This window comes from Natator depressus, chromosome 1 (genome assembly GCF_965152275.1).
Source record: "Natator depressus isolate rNatDep1 chromosome 1, rNatDep2.hap1, whole genome shotgun sequence".
Taxonomy (NCBI): Eukaryota; Metazoa; Chordata; order Testudines; family Cheloniidae; genus Natator; species Natator depressus.
The window spans coordinates 164,767,009-164,781,718 of record NC_134234.1 but is presented as its reverse complement, the minus strand read 5'-3'; the positions used below and the strand labels follow the sequence as shown (position 1 = coordinate 164,781,718).

The 14,710-nt window shown below is 43.2% G+C and overlaps 1 protein-coding gene across 2 annotated transcripts in view; it reads left to right on the top strand.

The window, feature by feature from the left end:
- Positions 1-7,367, top strand: part of BACH1 (BTB domain and CNC homolog 1) — a 39,517-nt gene extending 32,150 nt beyond the window's left edge. For both annotated transcript variants that reach the window (XM_074970945.1, XM_074970937.1), the window contains exon 5: positions 6,560-7,367. In XM_074970945.1, the coding sequence (XP_074827046.1) occupies positions 6,560-7,018 (459 nt within the window). In that variant the 3' untranslated portion in view covers positions 7,019-7,367. The remainder of the gene's footprint in view (positions 1-6,559) is intronic.
- Positions 7,368-14,710: the final 7,343 nt, after the last annotated feature.

Sequence of the window (14,710 nt, the reverse complement as noted above, 5' to 3'; positions counted from 1 at the left end):
TAGACCAGCAGTAGAGGAGATTGAGACACATGCACTTTGTCAAAGGGTTTCATAGATATTTGCTAACAGCAGAGTAATGATGAGTCTTGGAAATCTTGAGTTCCATTCCAGATGCTGAAGGGGAGTACTCTGTAGTGGTCACACTCTTCTGCATCATCCCCTCCAACATAACACTTTCTCAGTCCTGTATCTTCTCCACCCCTTATCCCAATTTGTTCCTTCGCCTTCCCACCCACAGTCCAGCTCTTGTCTGTGTTCAAGTCAGGCATATTCCTTTTCTGTGCTGCCTGGGTGGCACAAGTAGAAGGTTCATTAAGAGCAAAGGCCAATCTCCCTGCTTTCAGTTTCAGTGCCTGTTCTGTAGCTTCTGGGAACTGTAGTTTCAGGGAAAGTCCTGCTGAGACCTTGTAACTCTGGGCTGGAGTCTGGCACTGTATTATGCAACGGGAGTTAAGTCCTGACTAGATTTCTTTATTACTGACAAGAAGGTCCATTGTCTCCAGCTCTGCTTCAGGGTCAGATGTAACCCATTGTCACTGGCAAATTCTCCTTTCTTGGACTGGAATTAGGAGTTCCTCTGGGTTCCCCCTGCCTCCACTGGTTCAGGAGATCTATCTGCAGGTCAGTCAGTATGGAGTCAGCAAGTTGTTAAAACTGCCAAGGCCTGGTCAGGGCTATTATCTTCAAAACCCCTATGTCTGTTTGTCCCACTTTCCAATTTGCTGAATCTTTTGTCTTCAGGTGGGGTTAAAACAATCCATCTGAGCCTCAATATTCTCAGGTTGACATCTTAACTACTTGATTGCCAAAATGCTTGATGAGAACAAATTCTTCACAAGTCTGGTGGCTGCTACTGAAAAATAGGAACTTTTTGACTAAATTAATCTCTTGCTTTGAATATTATCTATTTACACTTTGAACTCTACCAGGCTATATGGGTTGTGATTTCAGCTTCCATCCTCCTACTTGGGACAACAGTCCTGACTCGTTTTATAATCAAGTTTTGTGAAAGTTGCTCCATGTTCCACTGGGGGCATTGCATGAAGTACTGGCCCAGCCATCACGGCAAAGCAAAGGAAATTAAATTTCTTCTAAGCGATGTGTTTGGCTATGCTGTGGGTACCTTGGGGCAGATATATTTGTTTAGCTGCCCTTGGGATTTTCCCCTCTCTCTGTGTGTGTGTGTGTGTGTGTGTGTGTGTGTGTTTTTTTGCTTTGGGGTCAGTCTTGTGTTGCAGAGCTCCTGGAACCTCTGGTCTGCTGTCTTTCAAGGTGGTATCTGTACCATGTGTGACAGATGTGAGATCTTGGAAGCATGGATACTTCACAAACCTGTTATACTGTGATGGTCCAACATGGCCAAGGGATTAGGCATAAACTTTTGAATCTATAAATGTGGTGTGTGTCTTTTTTGTGAACTGGGGATTGTATTGTAGCTTTATGGAGAGGGTTACTGTGCTATCCCCCAGGAACTAAAATCAGTTTGGGGGAGGGGGGTTAACAGCAGATCCCAGGACAGGTAAACCACTCCAGAGAAGTATAAATACCTGGGGTGGAATTACATATATGGATTCAGACTGGGTTCAAGAGGTCCAGGAGATGAAGAAAGGACTTTTTGTAGTTAGTCTTTCTAACCCGGCTGAGTGGCCCTGGTTTTGATCCAGAAGCTGACACGAGATTGTAACCTAGAGGACAGAACCACTTTGGAAGGTTTTGAAGGATTGGAACCTGCCAGGGTCTCCATGTGGAAGATGGGTGACACCTGCTAAGCTTAGTATGTATGTAGATTCCTTATTTTATTATATGTTATCTCTGCAATGAACCGTGAAAGTTGGCTCATCACAGGCTTTGACAGTGTCTCCCATTGAGAGAGCGAGCCTATAGGATTTAGTACTAAGCAACAGTCCACATCAGTTTACCAATACAATATGCAACTAAGTGCCTCAGCATACACAAGATGTGTGTATATTGATTGACTTCAGAAAGGAAGCAGCAGCTCCTGCCAGCCTTGCTTCCCTCTGTTGACTAGTGGAAGTGGGGCAGCAAAGCACTGTTACTGATTAGCTGAGGTGGGAAGGACTGGCAGCACCTGCTTCCCTGCAAAGTACCACTAAAGAGTTCATCAGTTTTTTTCAGGGAGATAGTAGTGAAGGTTGCTGTTTGAAGCTCTGTTGCAAAAGGAAAGCTTGGAGGAAAGGAGAGAATATGGAAGTAAAACTTTAAAAATATTTAAATTGTTTATGAATGAAGGAGTCAATGCAGCATAGTGAGCTGGTGGATAAACAGGGTATGTAGTCTAGGGTTTTTTTTTTGTTTTTTGGAGAGAAATTAATTTGTTTAAAGCTGCATCAACCGATTATATTGCACCACTAAGTCTTACGCTTGTTTAATCTACATAGCCCCCTGCCTGTAGCCTAGTCCATCTCTACCATCTGGAGAATTCCAGGTTAATCACAACTTGATTTTACTGCCACCTGCTTCATTTAACTTGCTTTTTCCTTCTTCTCCAGTCTTTCTTCTTATCCTCCTCTGTGTTCTCCCCTCATCCTGATTGTCCCGTCAGTCATTCCTTGCCATCTCCATGTCAGTTTCTTGAGCCTCTCCTACCCTGATAGCCTCCACTTCCACCATCCATCTTAAAAGCCCGTAAAACAGTCCCAATTTAGTACAAAATGAACAAAAAACCCACAAGCATTGTTAAATTATCTGAGCCCTCCATACCATATGAATATGTACGTAACTTGAATAACTGCATTGTCTTTGAGTGCTTGCACATGTTCATTCCACTTTGTGTGTGAACACAAGTGCACTGAAACCAGAGAGATTTTTCCCACACTGGAACTTGTTGGGGTTGTGCATGTGCCCACTACGCTCTGCTGGGCGAAGGTATCAAGGGTCACAGAGCCCTCAACACCAGTGCTCCCCCTAATTCCCTGTCACTGCCTGTTGTCAGCATTCAGAGCATGTTTGAGCTAGTTATGCTCTTTCCCACTTTCTCTTTAGAGAGTTTTTCTAAATGTTGCAGTAGTAGCACATAGGTAGTTTGAGCATAGTTCTAATTAATGGTGCATTTAAAAAAAATTGTTGCGTTTCCTTCTTCTAGCTTTAAGCTCAGTACTGGGGCATGCTTAAATTCCCAGGATTTCACTGCTATTCTTGCTGTAACAAATCTATGCCAATCAGCGATCCCCACTCTCACTGTTTAAAGTGTTTGGGAGAAGGGTACGTGAGGCATAAGTGCCCTGTCTGTTGGTGGTTTAAGACAAGGATTGAGAAGTTCAGCTGTGACATTTCTTGGTGGAAGCGGCTTTGCATGCACGCACATCCAGAATCCTGCTGCTCAGTACATGGAGGTTGACTCCGCTGATCTAAGAGCGTACCACTACGCTTGGTGGCATCTCCTCATTGCCATTGTCCATCTCCAGTACTGCACATGCAGCAGAAATAGAGTACTTTGATCTCTTTTAGCCAGAAGAAGCCCTCTTCATCTTCAAGGGCTAGAGGATCAACAGAATCACACAAGAAGACAACCAGTACTAAGCTTAGAGCTAAGCCAGCTCCAGCTAGGTGCTCCCTAATATTCCACTTGTAGTTTAGCAATGTAGAGCCATTGACTCCAGCATACAACGTGTTACTGTCAAGACTGCTTCCATTTCCAGACTTTCTATGACATCGACTTCACCTACGATGCATCTTATGCCCTTGGTACTGATGACTCCTGAAGCATACATGGCAACCAGGACCACTTTTCCCTGTCTGTGCTAGACTCACCATTGATGCAGGATGAAGTTCAGATACCAGTTATTCCTGCTACACAAGCTCTGGTACTGGGATCTCTTCAACATTTACTTATTCAGCACCATTAGAGACAGAGCACTTGGTGCCATAGTGACCAGAAGCTCTTAACAGAGCAGATGTACAATACCTTCAGCAGGACCGCTGTCCAGTGTTGCATCACATTGGCCCTCAGATTATGCTTACTCTTCAAAGTTAAGGGTGGATTCTTACCTTTGGGGATCCCATCACAGAAGGCCATATGCTTCTTCTCATTTATCCTTGGTCTCAGCACCCTCATTTGTGTAATAGCAGGTCCTAGGAGGGGATACTTTGTGGCTTGGCCCAAGTACCATATCATGTACAGCAGTGGCCCTTTTGGAATCTTTTGGGGTTCCTCCAGACTCTATGCCGTATGTCTGTTACCATGAAGGCAATGTTCTCTACCCAGTACTGATCCAAATACCCTCCAAGCAGGTGATCTATTTCTCCAGTGCCTGCTCCTTTTGGTACAGCACTTCAGCAGATGGCAGAACAGGTGGACTCTACAGTGCCCCCATTAAACAGTTCCTCATCATTTTCCAATGATGCCACTGTCTCTGAATCATCTTTTCCAGTTCCTGACATTCATAAGATGTACTAGAAACTTAAGAAAAACGTAGCCATCTCTGTTGGGGATACAGGGTCTGCTCAAGTGACTTTACCTGTTAATGAGGTTGTGTTGGAACCTACCAAAATCCTTTTGGCAATCCAACCCCTCCCTCCCTTGTCTGACACTCATTGTTGAAAGGACCGAAGAGGTTCCAAGTTTGTTCCAGAGATAGGAGTACTTTTATTTGTACCCAGCCACAGGATCTTTGGTAACAATGGCCATGAATAAAAAGGTGAGACAAGGATGATCTAAATCTACTCCCAAAGACAGATTCAAAGAAACTGGATTAGTTTGGGGTAGAGGTTTTATTCATTATCGAGATGACAATTTAGAATTTCAGATCAAGCTCTATGACATCCTCAAACTGTTATGTAATCCAATTTAGACCTAAAGTCGCTAGATAATGCTAAAGAGGACTACAGAGCTCTTGTTAGTGAGGGTAGTAAGAAGTTCATCAATGCACTTTGATCAGTCCTCTTTTGAAGAGGTTTGCTGCATAACTATGCAGAGTGCGCATGTGCTGTCCCAAAATTATCACTGTGGGAGAAAGATCTGCTTTGCCGTGCTAGTGTGCACACGTGACCTGTGCAACACATCTCAAAGAATACCAGAAACTGAACAAGTTTGTAATCATTTTATCTTCTACAATAACCCTTGTCTTCCCTTCAGTTTCCCAGTTTTTGTAAATTCACTCTTGCATTATGTATGTAATTAGTTTGTTCCTGCTCTGAAGAGCTTACATTCTTCTTTGTGTCTGTCTGACAACCTATTATGCTTATGGATGATCAGTGAATAAATACAATAACCCAAATGTTCAACCGGCATCCTCACTTAATATACTGTTTCAGCGGTGTATTTTCTGTACTTAAGTATAGCAACAGAAATAGTACCAGTCTCCTCCTGTCCATTATTACTTCATCCTCTGTTTAAGTTCTCCACAGTTGTTACACCATTCCAGACAGTATTTTGAAACCGTATAGACTGACAGTTTGTCAGAGAGGATATTTTGGTTAGGATTACAGAGTGCTCTGCTTTATCCACCTACGCTCACTACATATTTTCCCCAGTTCCATTTGCACAACAGTCACAAAGGCTATAGAAGTCACCAGCCCTGAAAAGGGAAGTGGCAACGAAGAAGACATACATTCCCCAATTCAGAAACATTTACTTACACAAAGTGGAAGGAGAGGTACAATACCACAGAGGTACACAATATGGTGTGAAATCTGGTTTTAAACTTATCTCTTGGAATACTGGCCTCAGTGAGAATATAGTGTCTGGTATTAAATGTTTAATTTGTTAATGTAACTAATTTGGTAGATCACTCCATTTAGCAATTTTATTGATCCTGTAGTAATTGCCTAAAACATGGTATCTTAATTACAGGACCATATTGATGACTCATTTTGGCATGCATATGCAATATGTTGAATAAGAATTAGCTTTTTTCACTTGTAGGTTCTGTTTTTCAAGTAAAACCTTAATTTTTCTGCTGTCAAGTTTTGAGATCTTTAAACACTTGTATAAGAATAAATTAAAATTAGTGCTACCTCACAAATAGCATTTGAGGAATCACTAAGATGATGGCATAAATTGTACAAGGGTGGAATTCTTCATTTGCAAGGCTTTTTTCATAGTTCAGTCTCCACATGACCACTATTCAGAACTTCTGTAGAGGAATTTGATTATAGATAGAATTGTGCAAAATAGTTCCGATGAAATATGACCTCAGAACTTCATTGTTTGGACTGATCTAAAAGATTAAATTTTAAAAGCCTGAAAAATGTTTTTCAGAAAATGTGAAATTTTTTGAGAATGGACGTCTTTCACACATTGTCCTGGCATCACTTTTGAAACTTTAGCATTTTGTTCAGGTGAAAATAGTTTTTATTTAAATGTAAAAAGGTGGAGTTTTGCACAGTTCAAATCAAAATCAGCTCTTTGCAAAAAAGCCACACTTGAGTCTGTTGCTTTTTATCATCACTTTAACATGTTATCTTTTTTTCCAAGAAAAACAAAATACACATCTATTGGATTCAATATTTGTTTCAGCTTTGGTGAAGAGTAAAACTATACTTCTGATTTCAGAGCACTAAAATGTACAGAGTCAATAACCATGTGTCTGTTTTGCAGCAAAATGAAAAGGCGAGCTTGCTAAAGGAGCGAGATCACATTTTGTCAACGTTGGGAGAGACAAAGCAGAATCTGACTGGACTTTGCCAGCAAGTATGTAAGGAAGCAGCATTGAGTCGTGAGCAAATACAGATACTTGCAAAGTATTCCACCTTGGATTGTCCACTTTCACTTTTAATTTCTGAGAGAGAACGAACAGCTCTTGATGGCAAGCCTGTGATCCCATTGTGTATAGAATTACCAAGTGGGCTTTCAGGTGCTGTGTCGGCCAGTGAACAGAGTTCTTGCTATCCATGTGTAAGAGGCACATCTGATACCGCTTATAATCAAGTGCAGGAACTCTGTCCAATTTCTATGAAAACATCGGAGAAAACTTTACTTGTGGAACAGTGTGGACAGGGTGGTGGTATCACAGATTTCTGTCAGCAGATGACTGACAAATGCACTACAGATGAATAAATCTGTTTTGTGATTGCCAACCTCAATCTTATGGGATTTAAAGTAAGGGTTTTAGCATTATTATAAAATGCCTTAAGTGAAGGGAAAGGCAAAACTTTATATTTTGCAAGTGCATTAACTAGTATCTGTCCATCTACATTACTCAGCAGACCTTTGGCTTTGTTTTTTGTAATTTCGGGGCATAATATTTTACATCACTCTAAGAAATGCATCCATCTCTAAAAGCTTGTACGAGCGCTCAGCCCTTTAGTGCAAACAAATGGGATTACTTATAGTTGGATTAGGATACCAGCATCATGATGACTAGTGGAGTACTAGAACTACTTCCCTGATTTTGTGGCATCTGGACCCCAGATACATTCAAAAATCTATTCTTGTTGTACAATGACTTGCTAGCAGATGATCTTATGCTTCCCTGTAAAATGTCTCATATGAGGGTCAGAAAACAAAGTATTTTGAAAGACTAGGATGGCTTATAAATGTTACAGTCATTGGGACCAGTGAGGATGTGTTTGAAAATAACTTTTAATCAGGTTACCTTTATGGGTAAACATAACTTTCAGTGCATTTTCAGTGGCTTGTACTTTAATTCTAACCTTTTACAAGTATAAAAAGAAAATGAGCCAGTTGGGTTTTTCATTACTTATTTTGTAAAGAATAAACCCAATCTTTAAAATAAGACAAATGGGGGGAGAGGGGGGGAATAATCCGTGTTGTAGGGTTTTTTTGTTTTGCCTTGTGTTAGAGGCAAATTGCGTACAAATATTCCCTCATTGTTTAGCTGCTGTTCTGATACCAGACATTTTAAGTACCGAACCTCACAATAGAAAAAAATTCACTTTGCTGGTTTACATAACAAAACATAGAAGAATCTTGTACAAGCCAATGGAATTCATTTTCTACCTCAGTGTACATTAACTTTTTTATCTTGGTGTGCATGTATGGAAGATCATCTGTTGCTCCAATTGCGTATGTAAATATTGGCTTTGCAGGTTTATCTTATTTTATGGTGAGACAGAATTTTTGCCTCCAGGATACTAAAACATAACCCTTTCTGATAAGGTGCTTGGTTTAAGCTCTCTCGATATAGATAATTTAGCATTAATAAGATTTATATTATAAAAGTGTATTATGAACCATTGGCCAAATATAAAAGAGTTGACAAATCTCAACAGTACTTCTAATAACCAGATGTAATACAAGTAAATACACTACCTCATATCCAGGTGATTTCAAGTTCATTCAGATCTATAGTGATAGATTTGTTTTTTCAAGACTAATTTTTTAGTGTTGCATAGCATTGTGATATGCAAGTTTAAAATAACTGAACTTTAGAAAAAAGTACTGCTCCAATACAACTTGATGATGTGGGTTCTACTGGTTGTGGGTATCTTTTCCCTTCAGATTATTGAGAGGAGACTTTTTAAATGACTAGCATTTATATTTTGTGACTTTATAATGTATTTACTTATGAAGATCACGCTATCTCTTCTCCAGCAACCCACTAGCCCTCTTATCCTAATGCCCCATGATTAGTCAGTTTTGCCACCACATTTTTCTACTTACATTAACAACTTAGGGCCCTTTATATAACATTCTAAAGTAGGTCATATTCTAAAATGGCATAATACAATGAATTGAGACTAAATCATGGGTTTCCAACTTCATAGTCACATTTTTATCAATAGGAATGATCTATTTTTTAAAGCCCTTTGGCTGGGCTGTCTGGGGCTGGCCAGGGTCTTGCGCATATCTAGTGGGCCAAAACGCCAACTGTTGGGACTGGGGGTCAGCAGTGACCACCACTTAAGTCCTAAGGCTAGAATAGCCACCACAGAGGTGTTGTGCTACATTGCTGCCACCTGTTCATAGGTTGGTGTCTGAATTCTATCCCACAAACCCCCAGGATTCCCAGTGCAAAACCAACAGCTCTGGTTTTGTGTGTAGTATGATGAAATTCATCCTGTGTGCTTAAACTTCAACATTTTCTAATACCAGCCTGGTTTGAAAAGTTTGAGGTAGTTCATTGCCTAACCAGCTGCATCTAAATACATTTTTGATTATTTAATACAATAGACCTACAGGTTGCATGTGGACTTCTATAGGCTACATCATCAACTTGCTAAAGTTAAGAATGAAAGGCAATTTTATGATATAGGATTCTCAGGTAAATATTGTTTCAGTTGAAATACTCAATTTTGAACTTGTAAAAATACTTTAAGGCATGTTTAAAAATACCTTTTTAAATTTGTTGAGCAAGATATTGTAAAGCCTTATCAGTAAAATGGCATACAGAATGTAAAAAAGTGAAATAATTACAACTGATTTTGTATCTTTCATAATCCAATATTTTCTAAAAATACAATAAAAGCTAATGTCCTTTCTAAAAAGGCTTCCTTTTTATGTACATCTCTTGCAGTGAGAAGCTAATGTTTACTGTTACATTGCTCATTTATTTAGTACTAGTAAAATTGATCTCTGGAAACAGTAGCATCATTATTTATACAGTTTACAAACTCCTGAATAATACAATAGCAAATATTACGGAATTGGAATAAAGTTCCCAAAAGTTTGATATTCATTGTGTCCTGTGTTTTGAGGGTTTCCTGTGGACTTTTTAAAATAACTTATGAATTTTGCTATTTGTTGGGGGTGGAGGGAGGAAAAAAGATGACTATCCTTAACATGTTGAAGAAATTCATTGTTCTTCTTTGAGTGCTGTCCCTGTGGGTGCTCCACTCTAGGTGTCGGTGTGTCTCGGTGCTGTTGATCGGAGATTTTCTGTAGCAGTGCCTGGTCAGGACACAGGCACTCAGTTGGTATCTCCCATCTTGTTGGAATCTTCCTGAGGGCCTGTATCCCGCACCCCCCTCAGTTCCTTCTCAACCGTCTCTTCCCTAAAGATCTGCAGACCAAAGTGGAGGACCTCCCCTATGATAAAGACAAACTGTTTTCCAAAAAAACCCACACTACTTCACACTATGCAAGATTCTAGAGCAACACTGTGCACCCTGGGTATTCACCCATTTTTTCCCAGGAGACGACGATACCAACCTTACCAAAGACCATGCACACAACAACATTATCGGCCTCAACCCAGACCATATGACAAATAGGAATCGCTCTAGACCCCCTAAGCGCAGACAAAATCAAGCTTAAGCAACCACCTCCCACCCATCTGGGAATAAACAACAATTTTCAAACGTTGGTCGAGAGTTTGCGCGACCACTCCTCGATTCCACAGCCTACTTGCCCATTTGGCCACTGCCTCCAGAGTTTCAAACATGCCTGGAGCGTATTACACAGGATCGCTGGTCCTCGAAATAGTTCAGTCTGGTTACTCTATCCCATTCATATCCTATCGTCCTACCCTTCCCCATCGCTCTTCAGGGACCCCTCTCACGAGCACCTACTTCGTGTAGAAGTGGCTCACCTTCTCCAGCTAGGCGCAGTGGAACCTGTGCCGCCGCAACATTGAGGGAAAGGATTCTACTCCCATTACTTCCTGACTCAGAAAAAGACCGGGGGATGGAGGCCTATACTAGATCAACACCGACTGAACAAATTCTTGAGGATACAAAAATTCTAGATGGTCATACTGGGCACAGTAATTCCTGCACTGGATCAAGGGGACTGCTTCACAGCCCTCAACCTACAGGATGCTTATTTTCATATATCAATTCATCCAGCTCACAGATGTTTTCTACGATTCGCAGTCAGTCACGACCATTTTCAATACAGTTCTTCCTTTTGGCCTCTCCACAGCGCCGAGAGTCTTTTCCAAAACTCTAGCCGCGGTCGTGGCTCACCTCCACAAACATGGGATCACGCTTTTCCCCTACCTGGACGATTGCCTCAAAGGCAACTCCTATGGTGAGACACTTCAAGCTACCTGTTCTGCCATCTCCCTCTTTCACAGCCTAGGCCTCCAAAAATCCACCCTGACACCTACACAACAGATTGAGTTCATCAGAGCTCATCTCGACTCAATCCAGAGCAGGGCCTCGCTCCCATATCACAGATTTCTCACTATCACGCAGCTCATATGCACGCGCTCTGTTTGTCCCAGGACACAGGCAAGAATCTGTGTACAGCTCCTTGGTCACATGGCAGCCACCACCTTCGTGGTCCAGTTATGCCAAGCTACACATGAGATGTCTTCAGGGCTGGCTCAATTCCAATTTCAAACCCAACAGACACACCTTAGGGACACTGCTAGCTCCTCCTCCCAATGTTCTAGCTCCCTACATTGGTGGACAAGACCAGAAAACCACTGCACGGGGGTTTCCTTCCAGCAACAATCCCCAATGCTCATGCTCACCACGGACGCTTCCCTAATCAGTTGGGGAGTGCATCTAGGGGGACACAGGGCACAAGGCCGGTGGTCCGCATCAGAGACGCACCTACACATAATTCGCTCAGAGCAGTGAAGCAAAAATGCCTGCACTTTCTTCCCCTCAAAGAACAAATCTATTCGGGTCCTAACAGTCAACATAGCATGTATGTACTACATCAACAGACAAGGGGGAGCCCGATCACATTCCCTTTGCATGGAAGGCATCTGACTATGGAATTGGTGCATACAACATCAAATACAAATCATCGCTTCCTACCTACCAGGCTGCCACAACACTACTGCCGGCACACTCGGCAGACACTTCTCAACAGAACATGAATGGGAACTGCATCCCACAATACTTCAACAGCTCTTCTCCCTCTGGGGCACCCCATCAGTAGAGCTCTTTGCCACATTCCAGAATCGAAAATGTCAGCTGTTTTGCTCCAGAGCGGGACTCGGGACTGCATCCCTAGGAGACGCGTTCCTCATCCCGTGGAACAACTCTCTCCTCTACGCCTTCCCACCAATCCCTCTGCTACACAGGGTTCTTTGGAAGATCGTAGACGACAAGGCCTGGGTCATCCTTATTGCCTCGGCTTGGCCGAGACAGACTTGGTATCCTTACCTACTCCGCATGTCCTCCCGTCATCCACGGGCTCTCCCAAACAGGCCAGATCTCCTTTCCCAGGACAGCGGATGGGTTCTTCACCCCCAGCTCCACCTGACAGCCTGGTTCCTTCATGGTTCCAAACCCATGAACTGGCCTGTTCCGAGCAAGTCCAATACCTCCTTCTGCACAGTAGAAAAGACTCCACTCGTAAAACTTACCTGCAGAAGTGGAAGCGTTTCGTCCTCTGGTGCTCATGTAATCACCTAACGCCCAATACGGTGACCCTCCCTAACATTCTAGACTACCTCCTGAGACTAAAACAGGACGGACTTTCGCTCAGCTCCATCAAAGTACACCTGGCGATGCTTACCACCTTCCACGACCTGTTAGGTTATTCACTCTTTACCCTACCCCACCATAAAATGATTTCTCGCAGGCCTGCAAAATCTCTACCCTGAAATTTACCTAACGGCAGCTACATGGAATCTTAACCTCCATTCGAGCTTTTGGCTACCTCCTCTCTTCTCCATATGTCCATGAAGGTAGCTTTCTTAGTTGCAAGAACATCAGCAAGGAGAGTAGGTGAAATAAGCGCCCTGATGGCCCATCCTTCCTACACAATCTTCCCCAAAGACAAAGTCAGTCTGAGACCACATCCTAAATTTCTCCCTAAGGTGGTATCCACCTTAACCAGCCGATATACTTGCCTACTTTTTATCCCAAACCTCACAAGACTCCACACGAAGCATCCCTACATACTCTCGATGTCAGGCGAGCAATTGCCTTTTACTTAGATAGGACTAAGCCATTTCGTAAATCTCCACAACTTTGTCTCCATCACCGAAAGATTGAAAGGTACTGCTATCTCTAAACAACATCTGTCCAAGTGGATCTCTGACTGCATCAGATCCTCTTAACATATTCAAAATATTCAACCGCCCAAAGGCATTAGAACTCATTCCACTCGAGCTGTCTCAACATCCGTTGCCTTCCTACATAACATACCCATTTCTGACATCTGTAGAGCGGCTACATGGTCATCTGAACACACGTTTGCCAAACACTATGCTATCACGTAGACACCACACTAGGCCATACAGTACTCTCTACAGTACTCATTGCCTCATCTCCAAAGTCCCACCGACCATAGTGGGTACTGCTACACTTTCACCTAGAGTGGAGCACCCACAGGGACAGCACTTGAAGAAGGGGAAGTTACTCACTTTGCAGTAACTGAAGGTCTTAGAGATGTGTGTCCCTGTGCGCGCTCCACTCCCAAGCCTCCTGCCCTCTACTTTGAAGTACTAGTATAATCATTCCATGGCAGAGAAGGAACTGAGGGGGGTGCGGGATGCAGGCGCTCAGGAAGATTCCAACGAGACAGGAGATACCAACTGAGCGCCTGTGTCCCGACCAGGCACTGCTACCGAAAATCTCTGATCAACGCAATGCAATTTGAACAGTGGAATATAAGTTTACACTCACACTTCAAAATGTAAGTAAGAATACTTCAAGTGCTTGCTCATGTCTATTCCATTTTAGGTGTGAGCACACCTTGTACAACCGTCGGAATTTTTTGCCTTAGTGATATTCATAGGGTCAGATGTAGTGTCCCCTTGAGTGCCACACCCATGTACTGATATATAGGCACCACTGACCCTACGCCCTCTTTTCTTTCTTACTGCCCGTAACGGTTGGTTGGAGTGCCTTGTCTTAAAATCGCAAGAGCATTAGCGGTTCTTCAATAGCCCATTGTGTTTTTCTTTGTATATAGTTTAGCCTTTAAGTTAAGCGTTTGGTAGTTAGAGTCCTGGCTGGGCCTTCACCCTGGAGCGGGGTATGCCCCCCTCTCCCGGCTTCAAACCATGCTTGTTCTGCAATAGGCCACTGCCTATTAGTAACTTTCATGACAGTTGTCTGAAGTGCTTGAGGGAGTCCCAGAGGAAGGACAAGTGCAGTTCTAGACTATTCTCAGTGGTAGAAGAGGACAGGACAAGGAGTAATGGTCTCAAGTTGCAGTGGGGGAGGTTTAGGTTGGATATTAGAAAAAATTTTCACTAGGAGGGTGGTGAAACACTGGAATGCGTTACCTAGGGAGGTGGTAGAATCTCCTTCCTTAGAAGTTTTTAAGGTCAGGCTTGACAAAGCCCTGGCTGGGATGATTTAATTGGGGATTGGTCCTGCTTTGAGCAGGGGGGGTTGGACTAGATGACCTCCTGAGGTCCCTTCCAACCCTGATATTCTATGATTATATGAAATCTGTAAGAACTTTCGCCCTAGAACCCAAAAGGAGCAGGATAGCCGCTTGAGGGTCCTCCTCGTGGATGCTGCGCTTCATCCTGTGTCAGAACCTTCCTGCTCAGATCCCACGCTGAGCATCTTGGCATCAGTGCAGAGCACGTCGCCGGCACCGTTCCCCCTCGCTGATGCAAAAGAAGAGGAGCCCTCTGGCACCGGAAGGGAAAGGGGCCTCTGTCAAAGGACCTACATCAGGCCCTGTGTCCACCCTGGGGCTTCACAGGAGTACTGCTGAGGTCAGACCCCCCAGCCTGGCCAGGGATCTGCCTCTGACTCCCAGGAGCATCAGGAGACCACAGCTTCTCCTAGGGCCCTCATTGCCCAAAGCAGCCCCAGTGGCTAAAGAACAAGCAGGCCATCCGACACGGTGCCGGACTCGGCTAAGGCCCCAACACCTGAGGGCAAGCTGGTCATCAGACTGCCTCACAGGGCAGTGGAGCACCCT